The 19936-nt window shown below is 40.5% G+C and overlaps 1 protein-coding gene across 2 annotated transcripts in view; it reads left to right on the top strand.

Moving 5' to 3' along the window:
• Positions 1-9967: 9967 nt before the first annotated feature.
• Positions 9968-19936, top strand: part of LIN9 (lin-9 DREAM MuvB core complex component) — an 89350-nt gene continuing 79381 nt past the window's right edge. The window contains exon 1 of one of the 2 annotated variants that reach the window (XM_069069103.1): positions 9968-10124. In XM_069069103.1, the coding sequence (XP_068925204.1) occupies positions 10046-10124 (79 nt within the window). In that variant the 5' untranslated portion in view covers positions 9968-10045. The remainder of the gene's footprint in view (positions 10125-19936) is intronic. The other variant, XM_069069102.1, reaches the window with a different exon arrangement.

The following is a 19936-nucleotide window of genomic DNA, read 5'->3' as shown; positions in this document are numbered from 1 at the left end:
CCCTACCAAAGGGCAGGTACTCTTAGAATGGTATTTCATGAGCATTTCAGAGCACTGAGCTGGGTTCAAATTCAGTCTTTACTATTTCCTATTTGTGTGACTTTGAGCAAGTCTCTTCCCTTCTCTGGTACTTGAAGTCTTTCTTAGTAAAATGAGGGGTTGTACAAACTTATCCCTAAAACCTTTCTCATTTTAAGGATATGGTAGGGAGGAGCTATCTCCTCAACTCTGACTCCCATGGTCTTTTTTAAATTTTATTTTATTTTATATTCAAAGGCCAGAACACAAATACAGAATAGAGAAAAGAAACAAAAAATTATCACAAACTTAAATATGAGAACTTTGATACAAAGTAAGAGGAAAAAAAGCATGTAATGTGCATAGCAGAACATAAGAAAGGATTCAAAATATGTAACATTAAATTTTCATTTCAAGAAGGCCTATATGATAAATAATATGTGTTGAGAATTATCCATCTTTTCTTTACTTCCTTGTAAGTTTTCTTTTGCTCTATGCTTTGCACTTTTTAATTTTGTTCTTTTTTTCCTCTCCCTTCCCCCAGAAAGCTGTAATTGTTTGGATATGTTTCTCTATAGATATATACATACATACATATCTAGACATGTACTTTCCAAAATTCTACTCTTGATCTCTTTCTTTCTTTTTTAAAAAAATTTATTCTTTTCAGTCAGGAAAAATCCAACTTCTTTAAACTCCCCTCCCTTTAACTGAAAATGAAAGAAAAACAAAGCCCCTGTTACAAATGTGTATAATTGAGCAAAATATATTTCCACATTGGCCATATCCAAAAGTAAATACATGTATATGTTTTATTCTGCACTCTGATTCCTCTACCTTTCTATATGGAAGAGGATAGTACATTTGATGATTAGCCTTCTGGAATTGTAGTTGGTCATTATGCTGATCAGAGTCCCTAAATCTTTCAAAGTTGTTTGTCTTTACAATATTGTTGTCCTTATTATACACTGTTCTACTGGTTATGTTCATGTTACTCTGCATTGGTTCATAGAAGTCTTCCCTGGTTTCTCTGAAACCATCATTTTCATAATTTTTTACAGAATGATAGTATTCCATCACTTTTATATACTATATCTTGTCCATCTGTTCCCCAATTCATAAGCAACTCCTCAGATTCCAATTCTTTGTCACTTCAAAAAGAGTCACAAGTATTTTAATAAATTCTTAGTTTATTTTGTTTAGGACTAACCTATCCCTTAACCTACTCTCTCTTTAATTCTCCTTTCTTCATTCCCCTCTTTCACTTCTATTTCCCTGTTGGATGAAATACATTTCTGTATTGAACTCTCTGTGTGTATATATTCATCCTTCCTTTGACCATTTCAGATGAGTGATATTCATGTATCATCCATTACCTCACTCCTTCCTCCTAGTTTATATAGACTTATACTTGCATACTTTGGTTCTGTAAGGTAATTTTCTATAATCTTTCTTTCTCTTGGCTTCTAGTGTATTCATCTTCCCCTCTCTTTCCATTTTTCTTTTAAGATCATCAAGGTATAATGGAACTATTCTCAGGTCCTCTAATTAGACTCTATCTATGTTTAATTAGACTCCCACTATGATTCCTGATGACAGTAGGGTTCAAAGGGGACATATGTATCATCTCCTCATATTGAAATGTAAACAGTTTCTCCTTGTTTGGCTCTTTATGATTATTTGTTCAATATTATCTATTCTGTATTTGTGTTCTGGCCTTTGAATCGAAAATAAAATTTGTATACTCAATACAGAAATGTTTACCTTTTTATGTTAACCTTAATATCTGTGATGACACTTCAAAATTTCTACATAGCACTGGCCTTTTCATAAGGAATACTTGGAAGTTCTTTATTTCATTCAAGATCCATTTCCCCCTGTAGGATTATATTGAATTTTTCCTGGGTAACTTATTTTTGGCTGCAAGCCTATATCCTTTTGGAATATTGTTATTCAAGTTTTAGTGCCTACTAAATAGTATATAATTCTTATTGTGGCTTTTTTGACACTCAAATACTTGCTTTCTTCCTGCTTGAAGTATTTTTTCTTTGACCTAGAAGCTCTAGATTTTTACCCTTGAGTTTATAATATTGCTAGGAGTTTTCATTTTGAGGTTTCTTTGAGGAAGGGACCCATTTTGCCCTCTGGTTCTAAAAGATCTGGGTAGTTTTCTTTTAAGATTTCTTGAAATAGGATGTCTAGGGTCTATCTCTTTTTTGGAGAGGAAGAAGGGTCATATCTTTCAGAGAGCCCAACAATTCTTAATTTATTTCTCCTCAATCTGTATTCCACATCAGTTGATTTGCTATGAGATATCTTACATTTTCTTCTGGCTTTCCCCCCCTAGTCTTTTCACTTTGCTTCACTATTTCTTTTTGTCTCAACGGAATTCTTCCATGGCTTCTATTTGATCCAATATAATTTTCAGGAAGTTTGTTACTTTGGCAAGGCTTTGAACCTATTATGCCAAGCTGTTAATTCCCTTTCCAACTCTTTCTTCCATAGCTCTCACTTCTTCTTCAAAAAAATTTTTTTTCTAGGACTCTCATTTCATTTAAAAAAATTAAACTCATTTCATTTTTTATAGGAATTCTAATTGAATTTGTGTCCAAGATATGTTTTGACTTGAGGCTTTCTTTGTAGATGTTTTAAAATCACTCTCTTTTTTTTAGATCTGTGTCGAGCATCCCTGTCACCACAATAGCTTTTTATGATAGCATTTAATTTTTGTTTGTTCATTCTTACAGCTGACTTTTTGGCTTCAGACTTTATGTTAGGACCAGACTCTGTGCACTCTTGGAGGGAAGGTCTGGGCTAGTCCTATTACTGTTCCAGACTCTTAGGAAAAACTCAAGCTGGGGTTCTGCAAGTTTTGATGCTTCCAAAGTGGTGTGATCTAGGACAAAGTCTGATTACTCCCTTCATCCACCCACCATGGCCCTTCAAATTCCTAAGCTGGGTTTGAATCTGAGCAACAGTAGACTGCTTCTGGACTCAATAACTGTCAGGCAGCTGGGAAACTCTGCTTTAGTGATAGAACTACAGGTTCCTCTCTGCTCTGGGATTCCTGCCTGGGTTATTCCTTTGCAGGCTTTAGACTATGATAGAAGTTAGAAATGAGACTCCGCTCTGTTCCTGAGGTCTGAGCTTACTTCTGAATTCACTCCTAGGTTAGTATACAGCCTTGAGCCTATAACTATTCCTGACTCCAGAATGCTACTACTGACTGGGCAAAGGTCCCTTCCTCAGTCCACTTTGGATCTGTTGCTCAGAACTGAGTGGTGGATTGGCATCCACCAGTTGGCAACTGTTCCTAAACCCTACCCAGTCACCCTATATGAGACTTTTTCTTGGGCACAGTACCTGGGTACTGAAATGCTCCATGCAGCCCTAAGATCCTAGCATGACCCATTCCTTGTACTTTATGCTTAGGATTTGGTCTGATGTTTTTTATATCTATTTGGAGAAGTTTTGGAGGGATGATGAACTTGCTGTACCTCTTCCTGCTAATCCACCATCTTGGCTCTGCCCTCCTCAGTCTCTGTTTTTAGACTTTCATCCAGGTCACTTGCTAACCATTGGTGTCCTCCAAGATTCTGTACTCAGCCCTCTTCTCTTCTCCTGCCATATTATCTCACTTTGTCATCTCATCAGCTCTCATAGATTTAATTATCATCTCTATGGAGAAAATTCTCTGATCTATTTGTCTAGTCTTATCCTCTTTCCTCACCTCCATTGTCTTATCTCCAACTGCCTATTAGGCATCTTGAATTGAATGCTTCATAGTTATTTTAAACTCAACATGTCCAAAATGAACTTAGTATCTTTCCTCCTAACCCTCCCCTTTCCTTAACTTCTTTATTAATGTCAAGAGTACCATCCTCCTCTTTGGCACCCAGGCTCACCACATAGGTGTCATCCTTCTCTTCTCACTCCTTACCCCCCTTAATTCTAGTGCCTTCCCTCTGAGATTACCTCTAATTTATCTTGTATCTATCTTGTTTGTACACAGTTGTCTGCATATTGTCTCCACAATGAATTATGAACTCTTTGAGAGCTTTAAAAAAAATTTTTTTGTCTTTGTTTTTTCTTTCATTTTATACCTAAAACTTAACACATGCCTGGCACATAGCTTAACAAATGGTTACTGACTTTATCAGAAAAATGTGCTACAAAAAGTTTTCCCCAGCTAATTTTTTCCCTTGTAATTCTAACTGCATTGATTTTGTTTGTGCAAAAACTTTTCAATTTTAGGTAATAAATACTGTCTACTTCATGTCTGGAATCCTCTCTATTTCTTATTTGATTGAGAAATCTGATAGCTTTGATGGGAAGCAGAAAACATGTTTCATCACTGCTCTTCTGAAGTCACAATTGGTCACTACATCATTAAGAGTCCAGAAGTGTTCCAGTGTTGCTTTCCTTTACATTTTTGTTGACATCTTGTAAATTGTTCTCCTTATGCTTACTTCTGTTTACTCTTCCACCCTTTCGTATAAATCTTACTTACCATTTTTCTCTTAATTTCTCATATTCATTGTTTCTTATGGTACCCACTGTTCCAAGCCTTTATTCTCTTCTTTTATTACAAATTCCATCCACCCTCTTATTTCTCTGAGATTGAGGTTCCCCTCATCTCAGCATCACTACTCTTTCCTTTTCAGGAGAAATATCTCCACTACTCTTTGAGGTTAAACATATTTACCTGTGGTTTTGATTCCATTCCCTTCTACCTCTTCTCAGACTTTACTCCAGCAGTAACTCCTTCTACGTGAGGCATCCCCATTCTCTTCCTTCCCAATGGCTTCTTTCTATTTGCTTGTTACTTTCTACCCATGGAGTCTTGTCATGGAATCATATGAATCAGCTTCAGTTCTGGGAGAACCTAACCCCAAAGAGAGGGGATCCAGATTTTCCATTATCTCTGGCTTATTATGACCCAAATCCCAGGATAGAACTTCAGGGAAAATCTCTTAACCAAAATGTATGTACAGTTAATCTCTAGGTTCTCCCCCAAATGGATTAACAGGTCCCCTTCTCAAAACAGCACTTAATGCATAAAGTATATATCAATTATAGAATAGCTATTTCCTCCATCTCAACAGAAATTCTTAAAATTCACAAAGATTCAATAAGTGTATTTAACATATAAAACAATAACCCATCACAGCTATTCTATTCTCCTGAGAGGTAAAGACAAATTTGTGAGACTACTGAACAGATATTTCACTTTCAGCTAATGCCTTCACTATTTGAGAGACTTATGGGTTCAGATCTTCTTAGAAGCCCCAGTATGACTTGGGCTTTCTTATTTCTTTCACTGATGGCAGTGGTCATTTGAGTGGCAGATGACCTGGCAGGGGCTATCTCCTCTAAGAAATCATGCAGTTACAGAAAGCACTTCCTGCTGGGCTGCCAGCACTAAATGAGGAATTCCTGACCTTTCAAGACTCTTAAGATTACTTCCAGAGTTAGAAACATCCATTTTTCAGCATCATTATTTGGTGACAGGGAAAGAATCAAAAAAGAAGAGGTGACCAGGGACATGAGGTACAGTCTCAGACTCACTTCAGCAAGCACATACTTTTGCTGCCTTTTGCTCAAATTGTCACTGCTGTTGCTGCTGAGAGGCCAAGATGAGAAATATTCCTGGCCCAATTTGCTGAAAATTAGTCAATAAAACTTTATTAATTTGCTATGCTAAGCACTGGGGATACAATGAGAGGTAAAAGACAGTCCCTGCCCTCAAGGGGTTCACAATCTAATGGGGAAGACAATATGCAAAGACATTGTATACAGGATAAACTGGAAATAATCAGCTGAGGGAAGGCACTATTATTAGGGGGGATCAGGAAAGGCTTCCTGCAGAAGTGAGAGAATCCAGGAGGCAGAGATGAAGAGGGAGTTATGGGAAATAGTCAGTAATGGGGACTCACTGGAGTCTATTGAGTGGGGGGAGTAGAGTTTAACATGGTCAGACCTACACTTTAGGAAGATCACTTTGACAGGTGAGTAGAGGATAGACTGGAGTGAGAAGGCCCTTGAGGCAGAAAGATCAATCATGGAACAATTGCAGGAGTCTAGATGTCTACACAGGGCCTGCACCAGGGTAGTGGCAGTGTCAGAGGAGAGAAGGGATTCAAGAAGAGAATAAAGAGATACTATGAAGGTAAAATTGATATGATTTGGCAACAGATTGGATATGGGGGGGGTGAGAGTAAGCAGTCATGGATGATACTTAGGTCCTCAGCCTGGATAATTGTAAGTTTCCTGAGAGTAGAAACTTTGTATTACCCTCCTCTCTACTGACTAAGCACACAGTAGACACTGGGTGTTTGTATTGATTTGATTTGTTGATCAGAGACATTGTTCTATTCATGTTTTTTAGTACTTTGCCTTAGAGATGATGAAACATTAGCACTACTTGAAGAACTGTGTTGCATATTCCTGGAAATGTTTGACAAACTGACTATAGCATCTGCTTCCAAACTGAAATATTTCTTTCATATGCTTAGTATTAGGAGAAAGAAGATAAGGTATCTCAGGCCTGTCTCCCAATATGTAAAACTGAAGTTAATATTTGCTTTTCTCCTCTACTAAAATCCTACTACAATGGAAACTGTGCTCCTCTTGAAAACTATGCCAGAGGGACACAAACTCTGGCAGCTTTTATCATACTAAAAAGGTTTTGAATATGAGCCCAGTGACAAACTATGGTGTCTGAGGACCAGCCTCCCTAAGTCTGGAGAAGCTCAGTTTAATTGGGGGAGGTTGGCCATGAGGTTCACCACAGGACAATGAATTTTCTGCCACAATCACTCTCAACTACCTTCTACTAAACAGAAAAATTACAGATTCCTGTGAAGGAAGTACCCACGTTGATGAAATCACAGGTCTTCAAAGGACTGAGTTTGAGCTTGAAACAAAGAACTGTTTTTTGTATTTCTTTGTACCCTCAGCATAGCACAGTGGCTGGCATATAGTAGGTGCTTAATAAATACTTACTGGCTGACCCACTTGAAAGTACTGAACTTCAAATTTGCTACTTCCTCCTAAGAATGAATAAAGTGACTGAAAGTATTTTTTAGAAAGAAAAAAAATAAGGGTTATTATTAAGAACATAGAATTTTAGAGCTAGGGAGGGCCTTACAGACCATCCAGTCTAGCATGCTCTTGATAATCAGGAAAACTGAAGCTCAGAGAGATGAATCTATGTGCTCAGAGTTGTCATTAACCATTTGGAAAAGGGGAAAATGATTAAGGTGAAATCAAATAAGAGATTTCATATATATGGGAAGGAAATTAGACATGTTTTGTTGTTGTTGTTATTTACTCCTTTTCATGCCCAAATCAAGAAAACATGAGATGAAAGTGTAGGCAGCTAGGTGGCTCAGTGCATAGAGTGCTGGACTACGTGTCAGGAAGACCCGAGTTCATATACAGCCTGGGCAAGTCTCTCAACTTGTCTGCCTGTTTCCTTATCCGTAAAATGGGGATAACACTACCTACCTCTCCAAATTGTCCCAAGGATGAGATAATACTTTTTAAATGCTTAGAAAATCTTAAGTGGTTATATAAATGCTAGTTATTATTATTATGGCAGGAGGGATATAGCTAAAATATGAATCACTTCCTAAAAATGGGAGTAATCATTGGTATAGGCTTCAGAGGGAGAATTTATGAAGTCTCTTTTCTTTTAGAATAAATTTTTATCTCTCTAGGATAGATGATTTAGGAGTAATTAAGCTTGGAAATAGCAAGAAGGGATTTCTGAAGGCCCTCGCTAGCCTTATGAACTTCTTTAAGCAATTTGCAAACCTTAAAATGTTATATAAATGTTAGTAATTACAATAAGAAAGACCTAATATATTTCAAAATATTTAATAGAAGCACTTTTTGTGATAGCTAAGAATTGGAAATAAAGTTTATACCCATCAACTGGGGAATGGCTAAAGAAATTGTGGTACATGAATGTAATGGACTATTTCTGTGCTGTAAGAAATAATGCATATAAAAATACATGGAAGAGAAAGTTGGAGAATCATGGAAAGAGCTATATGGACTAATCTAAAATGAAGTAAGCAGAGACAAGAAAACAATATACATACTAACTACAACAATGTAAATAGAAAGAGCAAAGTCAGACCAAAAAAATTAAAAATAAATGTAACAAAACTATAAAAGCAAGCCAGACTCATGAGGAGATAAGAGAAGACATCCCCAACCTGTCCCTTTGTGGTGGGTGTTACATATTTGCCCATGTTTTTGAACTTTTTCAACATATTGATCTGTTGTGCTTTTTTCCCTTCTACAAAAAAGACCCAACTATATAGGATGGCTTTCTGGGAAGAGGAGAAAGAAGGATTCTTGGGCTAACTATGGTGATGTAAGAAATAGAAAACATTAATAAAAATTGATTACAATATTTTAATAAAAGTTAGCATTGCTATTCATGTTAACTGATTTAGAATCTTAGGATTTAGAAGTTTAAAGGACCTTGGAGATTACATAGCCTAGGTGTTCTTAACCTTTTTGGTGAGTGATGGATTCCTTTGGCAGTTGGGAAAAACCTATGGACCTCTTCTCAGCAAAAGATTAAAATTTTTTTTAACTATTTATTTTTAACATTCATTTTTAAAATGTTGAGTTTCAGATTCTCTCCCACCCTCCAGGCAAGTAATGATACCCATTATACATGTGAAGCTGTGCAAAACATTTCTATATTAGTCATGTTAGGGCAAAAAAAGCCCAAGAAAAAAGAAAGTGAAAAATAATATGCTTCAGTTTTGCACTCAGACTCCACCAGTTCTCTCTCTGGAGGTGGATAGCATTTTCCAATATAAGTCCTCTGGAATTGTCCATATTTCATAGTATTGATCTGAGTAGCTAAATCTTTCACAACTGGTCATTATTACAATATTGCTGTTGCTGGGTAAAATGTTCTCCACCTTCTGCTCACTTCACTTTGCATCAGTTCATAAAAGTCTAACCAGGATTTTCTGAAACCATCCTGCTCAACATTTCTTATAATACAGCAGTAGTATTCCATTATAATCATAAACCAGAACTTATTCAGCCATTCTCCAATTGATGGGCATCCATCATCCAGTTTCCAAGGAAAAAAATTTAAATGCATGAAAGATTACAAAGGAAACCAATTATATTGAAAGTTATCAAAACATTAAAAAAAAAGTTCACATGCTCTGCTCTAGAACCCCGATCTAGTCTAGAGCTCTGATTTTAAAGATAAGAAAACTGAGGCTGAAGATCACACAGGTAGTCCAGAGCTGCGACAGGTTTCAAACCCAGATTCCAGATTCTGGATCTTGTGCTCTTTAAGAGCGCATTTTTAGGAGGAGGTACGCACTTTCAGGCGGCAGGAAGCGCTTCAGGCCACCTGTCATTAAGGAGACGTTGGTGCTCGCAGCAACAAAGCCGGAGCCATCCGGGTGTCACCGGAGCCGTCATCTCCTCCCTCCCTCCCTCCCCGGCCCTATCCCGTGGGGGGGAAGGGAGGCGAGCAGGAAGAAGTTGAGGCGTAAACAGGGTCAGGCTTAGCTGCCAGTGAAGAAGTGGGGCGGGCGGTGTAAATGGGGGAGGTCCCAAGCAGGCCAGGCCACCTGCACAGAAACGCAGACTTGTAGTAGGGTATCCTCGGCCCCGGGGTCGCCAGGTCTGTCCCCTTTTCCTACCCTTCTTCCCTCCCCCACCCACTTCCCGGTTCCCTAGCAGTGTCTGCAGCTGCAGCCTGGGGCTGGGGTGACGGAGCCCCGGGGCCCCTCGGCCCTGGGAGGGCGGGCTCGTGCCGCGGGCTCCACTTCCCTGCCCCCTCCCCCCCTCCCGGGGCCGGCGCGAGGCCTTGCGCGCCCGGCCGCGCGCCCTCTGCGCAGCGCCGGGGTGTCCCCGCGCGCGCGGGCCAGGCCGCGAGCCGGGGGAGCCCGGGGAGGGAGGGAGAGAGAGGGCGAGCGGGAGAGCGAGTGAGCTCCCGCATTCGAACCTCCCTCGCAAAGGCTCTCTCCGCCCCACAATGCACCGCGGCGGGCAGCCTTTGAAAAAGCGGCGCGGCTCATTCAAGATGGCGGAGCTCGACCAGTTGCCTGACGAGAGTGAGTAGCACCTCCAATCGCCCCCCTCCCCCTCCTCCCCGCCAGCTGCCCGCCTCGGGGCTGCCCGGGCCCGGACGGGGGGGTGGAGGCCCCTGCCCCGCGCCCGACGGGCGTGCGGGCTGCCGGACCCGCCGCCCTCCCCGCACCCCGGGGTTACCGCCGCTGCCGTCGCCGCCTTTGTTATGGTGTCTCTGGGTGTTGGGTTGTGTTGTTGTGAGAGCGCAGGGGCCGGAAACCGAAAGCCCGGGAGCCCGAGCTGCCACCCCGTCCCCTCCCGGGCCTTGGGCCGGGTGTAGGGGGGAAGGGGGTTATTCCCATAGACAGCCAACTAAGACGTAGTTGTGGAAGTCGCCGGCCCCGGGGCCGGGGCAAGGTCGGGCCGGGGCGGCCGGTGGGCGCTTCCCCCGCCTTGGCCCCCTAACCCCTCATTCTGCCCCGGCCCCCGCCCTAGTTGCTTCAGTCACCCGTGACTCCTCCCTGCCCCCCCTCCCCACTCGCAGCAGCCCGGGTAGGGTGGCCACCCCACTGGAAACATTTCCGTGTCAGGGCCCTGGTCCCTTCCCCTGGCTGTACAGGTGGCCCTCTTTGCCCTCCCCAGGTGACACAGGTGTCTAGACAGCCCCTCACCCATCCCCATCCCAGACGCCCCGCTGTGTACGTGGGTCTGTCGAGAAGAATCCCAGAGTTCTGTGTCAACATACAGACACGGCCATACGTGACAGCCACATCGTGTCTAAATGCAGGTGTCCTAATCATGTTCACTTAACCTTCCAGTTGAGTTGTTAAGCGAAGACATACTTGTGTTTAGTGACGCAAACACGTTCATGGTTTTTATGCCTACTTGTATACAATAGCTATAAAAAAACTACCAAGAGGACCTCGTGTACTTCACCTATTGAAATATGCAGAATGTTTTAATTCATAAGTTCCTTTTGTAAGTGGCCAGTGTTAGTATGTTGATATATTTATGACACTGATTTTTGCCATCAATTCAGTTTATTACAATTACAATCCCTGGATGATTTTTACGTTGGTCAGTTGGCATTTATGAAGCGCCCACAACGTGACAGGCACTTTGCTGTGCTGAGAGTTAGGATACAAAGAAACATAGCCGCTGCTTGCTCTCAAGGTGCTCACCGTCTGATGGAGACAACATGCAAACAGCTGTGTACAAATAAGCTATCTACAGGATAAATGAGAGATGATATAAGTCTCAATCACTAGTAAAAACTCATGGTGCACAAGGTAATTGGATGTGAGAAATAGGAAACTGTTGAATGTCTTTTTCTTTGGGTAGAACTTTTTTTTGGAGGGCATTTGGGGTTAAGTGACTTGCCCAAGGTTATACAGCTAGTAAGTGTTAAGTGTCTGAGGCTGGATTTGAACTCAGGTCCTCCTGACTCCAGGGCTGGTGCTCTATTCACTGCCCCACCTAGCCAGCCCCCTTTGGGTAGAACTTTAGGTTCTTTATGTATTTCTGGAAAAGGCCACAGGTTCTATGAATTTACTCTCCACTAAAGTGATATCGAAAAGTTAAATTAGTGAAAAATTGTAATAGTGTCTTACATAGGTTTTAAAATCACTACAAACAAGCCCTTAATAAATTATTATTGTCAAAGTACTTTTGCATATCCTTGTTTCAATATGTCACCTGCATTACTAGGTCTTCATTGTAAATCAGATGTTCCAAAATAAGGGAATTTTTATCTTCTGAAAATTAAGTATTTTTCTCTAAAGCTGATGTCCTCACTGTTATTTTTGTGTTTCTTTTAACCCATAAAAGTCTATAGAGCTGTAGTTATTAATTTACTGTTTTATATATGTGTGTATACACATACATGCAGAGACACACACATACACATATGCTGAAAATGAAACCTATTTCCATTTGGATTAAGTTAATTGGTGAATTGTCATTTTATGTGTTCAATAGACAGATGCATATTGAACACCTAATACCGTGTTTCCCCGATAAGAAGACCTATCCCGAAAATAAGCCCTCCCCTTACTGTGTAAGATTCCTCTAAAATAAGCCCTCCCCCGAAAATAAGCCCTATTGAGATTGCTACTGTAGTGAAGGTGATCCCCTGTTCTTTATTGAATTCATTATTGAATAAAGGTACATTTTTTTGTTCACATTTACCTGTTTATTAAAATTGCTGTCAATGTTCATTAAAATAAGCCCTCCCCTGAAAATAAGCCCTCTGGTGTTTTTCTGTCCAAAAAAAATAATAAGACAGTGTCTTATTATTGGGGAAACACGGTATATGCCAGCACACTTTGCTAGAGTGGGATGCAAAGAGGTGTAAAACATGATTCTTCTTAGAATCATGGACTCTGTCAGAGCTGAAGGCTTAGGAATCATCTAATTCAGTTCTTTAATTTTACGGGCAAGGAAACTGAGGCCCAGAGATAAAATGACTTGCTTAAGGTCACATAAGCAGTTAGTAGCTGAGCTAGGGCTTGAACCCAGGTCTTCTGAAATCTACCTCTAGTAGTCAGAAAAGTATATTGGAAAAGAATTTGTCAAAAGTATGTGTATATACTGTTTATGAATATATACATGTTATAGTATGGATTATGTAATCTGATTCTCTAAAGATTAAAAACCAGAGTAGTTTAAATTCATATAGGAAAAAAAGTTCTAAGTGAAACATGGCAGTGGTAGAATTTGACTGCCTTCTAAAGTGTGATAAATGGTGTGTTCTTGGTGCAGCATTGGAGAACATTGGTTGAATCTTTATAAGAATTGTAAATTGTATGAGTCTTTTGTATGTATGGGTCTTTTGACCCATGAACCTTGAAGGTTTCTTCATCTGTGAAGTGAAAAGATTGGACTAGAGATATCCAAAATTCCTTCCAGTTCTAAAATCCTATGATTCAAGCTAATGCTTTTTCCATGCCATTCTTGACCTTAAGGTGCTTACAATCTAATTGAAAAGACAGGATATCTATAAGAGAATAATAATACAAGGTATTGTCTGAGGAGTGACATTGAAGGCAATTTGGAGCACAGCTTATTTGCTTTTTTACACACCTCTTTTAGGTGACTTGCTTATCCCACATAAAATTAATGAAAATAGTGCTAAATCAATGTAAAAGATTCAACTGAGAAATTTAGATTACTTCAGCCTCATGGATAAATATGAACTATGGACAATTCCACACTCCCCTGGTCTCTGCCTATGTTTGTCAATATAGTCCTTTCCTTTTAATTCCATCTTTTATTACCCAAGGTGTCATTATTCTGGCAGTTAATCGTTTTGTTGTTGTTCAGTCATGTCCAATGCTCTATGACCCCATTTGGGGTTTCCTTGGTAAAAAATACTGTAGTGGTTTGCTGTTTCCCTCTGCAGTTCATTTTACAGGTGAGGAACCTGAGGGAAATAGGGTTAAGTGACTTGTCCAGGGTCACATAGCTAGTAAGTGTATGAGGGCAGTTTTGAATGCAGGATGAGGAGTCTTTCTGACTCCAGGCTTGGCACTCTGTCTGTTGAACCACCTAGCTGCCCCTGCTAATCATACTTAACATCAAAGATTCAATAAAATACTGAGCCTCTAGGATTCTATTTGGAGTACTACCTTATTTCTTTAAGACTAAATGTTAATTTCTATAGTTAGAGAGTTACTTTAGTACTTGAGTGGATCTCATTGGTATGGATGATCCCAGAATTGTTGTATATCCTAACCCATATGTACCCTCTCATCCTATATAATTCTTTTCAATGTATATGATAAAAAAAATTTTTTAAAGAATTTTCTTTACCACTTCACCTTAGTTTTTTTTTTTGCTGGAAAGAGAATATATCTTATTTTGAAATCATGTAAATATTGCCACTACAATTACTAATAAACTTTTAGGAAATGGTCACAGTGTACTTAAGTGACAAGCAGGGAATATGAGGTTTGGCAGATGGAGAAAACAGGTTATTCCAGAAGTTAAAAAAGGAATGTCAACATGCGTTTTAGAGAAAATAATCAAAGAAACTGAAAAGACTGGACTAATGAAAGAAAGGAAGGTAGGATAGTGTGGTCCTTATATCCAAGCCAAAACATTACTTTGCAGATTTACCTCCTGCTCTTCTCATGTAAACTCTCCACTCCAACCAAGTCTATCTTCCTTCTGTCTCGTAATCACAATGTGTTCTTACTCTTTGCTTTGCTCATACTGTTTCCTTCACCTTCCATATCTCCCCTACCTCTTGCTGCTTATTTGAACACTACCTCTAGTAGTTGGCCTAACTCAACTATTATCTCATTCATTGATTTAACAGATAGATATTTATTGAGAATCTGTGCATACATTCCATTGTGCCAGGTCCTGTGAGGAATATGAAGAAGCATAACACGAGATCCCTGTTTTCAAGGTGCTTACAGAATAATGTATATATTACCAAGGGGGAAAAATGTAAACATGTAAAAAGTTATTTGACAGTAGTAGAATATGATTAAATGCAAATGAATGATAAAATGTTAAAACTAAGATGGATGAACTGCTATATTCTGCAATGGTCAAGGAAGGCTTTATAATGGCAGCAAGATCTGAGTTGGATGGGAAGAATTTGTATATGAAGAGAAGGCATATAGGGAATTCTGGTCTGGGGAAGCAGCATAAACAAAGATGAGAAAAGCACATGTGTGAGTAGGTAGTCTATTTGGAATAGAAAGTTCTTGTAGGGAAATGGAATTATAGCATTTTATAGCTGTAAAGGACCTTGGAGAGAGTATTTTAATTCAAATCTTGGCTTTTTATAAATGTTGAAACTGAATCTCAGGCTTGGTAATGATGTCATAGATTTAGAGCTAGAAGGGACCTTAGAGATAATGTAGTATAACTCCTCATTATACAAATAAGGAAATTGAGATCCAGAGAAAGGTGACTTGCCCCAGGTTACCCAGGTAGGAAGTTTAAAGAGCTAGGGTTTGAATGTAGGCCCTCTGGTTCCACATCTGCTGTTCTTTCCATTGTACTACACTACTTTTCCAGTATGATGCATCCCTTTCATCAGGGCAGAATACTGCCTATAAAGAATTGGTACTTTTCCAGAAGTGTTGGTTGTAAGAAAAACTGTTCTGGCTAGTCAAAGCATGATATCAGTTTTGCCTTTTCTCTTTGTAGTAGAGAAATGCCCACTACTGTACAAAGCCCAAATCCCAGGATAACAAGTACCCAAAATATTAGGAGGAGACTTTGGTTTTTTGTGAATCCTAGACAACACTCCAGCCCAAGAAAGGAATCTTGGTAAGTTACTAAATATCAGGGGGCTTCTAAATCAAGAAATCCTGTTATCACTGAAAGCTAGTTTCCTATCTAGAACAGTGGCACAGTGGACAGAGTGCCAGCCATGGAGTCAGAAAGACTCACTTCCATTTGCTCTCTCTAACTCAAAAGAATTAAAATCTGACCTCAGACACTTACTAGATGTGTGACCCTGGGCAAGTTATATAACCCTGTTTGCCTTAGTTTCCTCATCTGTAAAATAAGCTGGAGAAGGAAAGGACAGACCACTCCAGTATCTTTGCCATGAAAACTGGGGTCATATAGAGTTGGTCATCTCTAAAAATGACTGACACCACAAGTTTCCTACAGTTTACCTTCCACTCTGGATTGACCTATCCAGTTTAAACAAAAACAGTTTAAACATTTCCTTGTATACCTACATATCATCAAACATATGTTGGCCCAGAGAGACATTAGAAGCCCAGCAGAGCTATTATGTACAGCAGTGCAGTACACTAAAAAGAACAGTAGATTTGGAGTCAGACGGAAGTGATTTGCCCTGGGTCACAGAGGTAATATATGACAGGTAAGATTTGAACTCAAGTTCTCTGATTCCAGAGCCATGCTTGATTCTATGATGTATTGGGAGAGACACACACAGAGACACAGATTGGTAGAGAAAAAGAGAGAGATAGGAAGGGAGACAAACAGAGAGAGGAAGAAGGGGAAGAAATTGTGGGACAGAAGAAGAAAAAAGAAATAGGAAGGAGGGTACCCGAAGGGAGAGGAGCTCAGCTCTGGGAAGGAATTTCTTGAGGAGGCAAGGATTCTATGTCTGGCTATTTAGAGGCTACTTATGATTCCTAGGAGTTCCATCTTCGGTTCCTTCTCAGTGCCCAGAGGTTTACCAGCTCAGGCTTCCCACCATTCCCTCAGATTAATCCCTGACCCCGAGGCTCAGGCTGGTCTAAGACTCCCATTTTGAGCCCCTCCATCTAGGACCTACTTGTGGTCCTGAGGGTAGCAGTGAGGAAGCTTCCCATAAAGCCTGGGTTACAAAGACCCTTTGGAAATGGTAGATAGGAAAGGTAAAATCACAGACTGAGATAAAAGTGACTTCAGGTCATACCATTGGACCTGTATCTGAACGGAAATTTTAGTATCTCTTGTAAGTGATCATCTGATCTCTACTAGAAGGTCAGTGAAGGGAAACCTATTTTCTAAGGTAGCTGATTAAATTTTGGGACTGCTCTAATTATCAGTTGTCAGCAGGTCCCTACTGTGTCCTCCAATTCTTTCACAACTCAGTTCTTTCCCAGGCTATGACTCCTGCACTGAGTAGATTCTCCTCCCTTCCCCCTTCTCATCCTCTTAGTGAACCAGTTCAATTCTACACCTTCTTCTCTTGAATTCTGTGCCCTCTTACCCTGTTGCCATACTTTGCCTCCCAAGTCTCAGCCTAAGATTACTCCCACCATCCCAATTTCACTTGCTACTGAATGAAGCTAGAAAAAATCATGAAAGCACCCTGCATGGGTCCACTTTTATTACATACTCAATTGGGTCCTTGCTGCAGCTAGGTAATTCTTTAAACCTTACCAATAGTTTCACTAATCCACTCAACAAGCAGCTTTTTCCAGACCTTTTCAGCCTTCTCCATGGTTTCTCCTCCTTTGCCCAACCTAAGAACAATGAAAAGCTTGATGCCATTTGGACAGAGTTCTATCCTTTCCCCTCCTCGTCTCATATCACTCTTATGCCTTCTATCACTATCTCCTTCACTAGTCAAGGCTAAGTCAATCTACATGTGCAAATTCTGTCCCATCACTGTGTCCCATCTTCTCCAACAAATTGACCTCTATCATTTTCACTCTTTCATTAATCTTTATCTTCCTGTCTACTGCCTGCTTCCTTGCTGCCTATGAATGTTCTTGTGTCTCCTCCATCTTCAAAAAGCCTTCACTTGACTTTTGTCCCACCCTGACTATTATCATCCTATAATATTACTCATTTTCATGGCTTAACTCCTGAGAAGGCCATCTGCAATTGATACCTCTATTTCCTTTCCTCTGACTCAACTCTCTGTAGTCTGGCTTCTGACTTTGTCATCTAATTGAAACTACTCTCTCCAAAGTTACTAATGACCTCTTAATTTTCAAACCTAATGGTCTTTTCTCAATCCTTATCCTTCATGTCTTCTCTACATTTGACACTGTTGATCACCTTCTTCTCCAAGATACTCTCTCCTTTCTAGGTTTTTGTGATTGCTGTCACCTGGTTTTCCTACTTGTCTTAAGTGCTCCTCTGTCTTCTTTGTTGGATCTTCAGCTTGAGTCCATTAACTGCCCCCCCCCAGACTTCCCCCTTCCTCCTTCCCCCCCCACAGACTTCCCCCTTTCCCCCAAGGGCTTAACTACCTCAAGGCATTCTCTCTCTCTTAGGTTCTGACCTCCCTCTATATCTCTTGGTCATCTCTTCAGTTTCTGTGGATTCAATTATCATCTCTATGCAAATGATTCTCAGAGCCCTAACCCCTCTCCTGACCTCTAGTCTCACATCTTAAACTGCCTAATGGGCATCTTTAGCCCAGAGTCCCATAGATATCTTTTTTTTTTTTTTGGCTTTTTGGAGGGGGGAAGGCAGGGCATTTGGGGTTGTCACTTGCCCAAGGTCACATGGTTAGTAAGTGTTAAGTATCTGAGGTTGGATTTGAACTCAGGTCCTCCTGACTCCAGGGCCAGTGCTCTCTATTCACTGTGCCACCTAGCTGCGCTGCCTCCCCCCCCCCATATCTTAAACTCAGCATGTTCAAAACTAAACTCATGATCTTTTTCCCCAAATCCTTCCATCTTCCCAACTTACCTATTACTGTTAAGGGTACCATTATCCTCTCAGTTGCCAGGCTTGTCATGTAAGTGTTGTCCCCTCTACTTCTCATTCTCTCACCCTCCACATCCAATCATTTGCCAAATCCTATCAATTCTGCCTTTGACCCTTTTGCTGGGTCATTATCCATGTAAATCCTGTTCCAGTCCTTCTTCTCTTCCCCCCCTCCCCCCTTTGCTTTCTCTTGGTGATCAGTTTCCATGGGTTCAGTTCTCACATTTATGCATATGATTCCCAAATAAACATAGCCATCTTTCTTCTGTCTCTGTCTTCAGTCCAGCATCATCAAAAGTCTACTCGATATCTCCACCTTGATGTCCTGTGGACATTTCAAATTCAGCATTGCCAAAACAAAGTCCATCCCTCTTCCTAATCTCCCTATTTCTGTTGAGGGTTATCAAGTCCTTCTAGTTCTCTAGGTTTTCAACCTTGAGGTCATGTATTCTTCCCTCTTTTCTCATGTGTAATCAATTGCCAAATCTTGTTGATTTTACTTCTACCACATCACTTGCATCCATCCCTTTCTCTCTACTCACATGACTGCCACCCTAGGTCTGACCCTTTTGATCTCTTACCTGGTCTACTGTAGTAGCTTCCTAATTGGTCTTTTTGTCTTCAGTCTCTTTTCTCCAAGCCAGTTGATATTCCTGGTCAAGGGAATGATACATCTGTGCTTTAAGAAACTCTATTAACTTTTAGCCTTTTTAAATAAAATACATTATCTTTGGCATTTAAAGTCTTTTTTTTTCCTAAGCAATAGGGGTTAAGTAACTTGCTCAAGGTTATACGGCCAGGTGTTTCTGGGTGGGTGCTAAGTGTCTGAGCCCGGGATTCGATCTCCAGGTCATTCTGGCACTGGAGCCGGTGCTCTTACTCGCTGTGCTACCTGGCCGCCCCTAAAGTCTTTAAAAATGACTGCTTGATACATTGGAGAGCTGGATTGGAGTCAGGGCTAGGTTTTTTTGTTTTGTTTTGTTTTTGCCTTCTGGAGGGCAATTGGGGTTAAAGTAACTTGCCCAAGGTTACATGGCTAGTTTTTGTGTGTGGGTGTTAAGTGTCTGAGGCCAGGACTGAACTTGGGTTCTCCTGACTCTGGGGCTGGCGATTTACTCAATACATCACCTAGCCACCCGAGGGCTAGTTTTTAATCTCAATTCTGTCCCTGATTTCTTATATGACCTTGGTTGAATCACTTAACTGGGCCTCAGTTTTCTTGTCTTTAAAATGAGAGTATTAGGCTAGATGACCTCTGAGGTCCCTTCCTCCCACTCTAAATCTGTAATCCTTACATATTTACTTTATATTACCACTCCTTGTGTACTGTGTGGTCCAAACAAGTAGAGAAAGGGTAGACATCTATTGTAGACTGACTTCTCAAGTAGTTTACCACAAGGGGCATAAGACACATAGAACAGTTAGGAGGAGATGGAAGAAATATTTCCAATAGGCCACTCTGTTTGCTGCTCTCTGTGTAGTCACTTTTCTGCTCCACAGGCATTCTCTTCTTGGTATGCTCTTTCTCCTTACCTTCTTATTGAATTTGTAGCTTTCTTCAAGGCTCAGCTCAAGTATCACTTCCTGTAGGTGGCTTTTCCTGACCCCACCCGACAGATTTTAGTGCCTTAACTTGTATGTCCTTTCCAAAATTACTTTGTATTTATTTTCCATGTACTTGTGTACACATTGTTCCCTCCCTCCTTACCCC

This window comes from Petaurus breviceps, unplaced genomic scaffold, assembly GCF_028583685.1.
Source record: "Petaurus breviceps papuanus isolate PSGF00001 unplaced genomic scaffold, PetGlider_PUasm1.0 90778, whole genome shotgun sequence".
NCBI lineage: Eukaryota > Metazoa > Chordata > Mammalia > Diprotodontia > Petauridae > Petaurus > Petaurus breviceps.
Note: the sequence above shows the minus strand (reverse complement) of the source record. Positions and strands in the feature narration are given on the sequence as shown.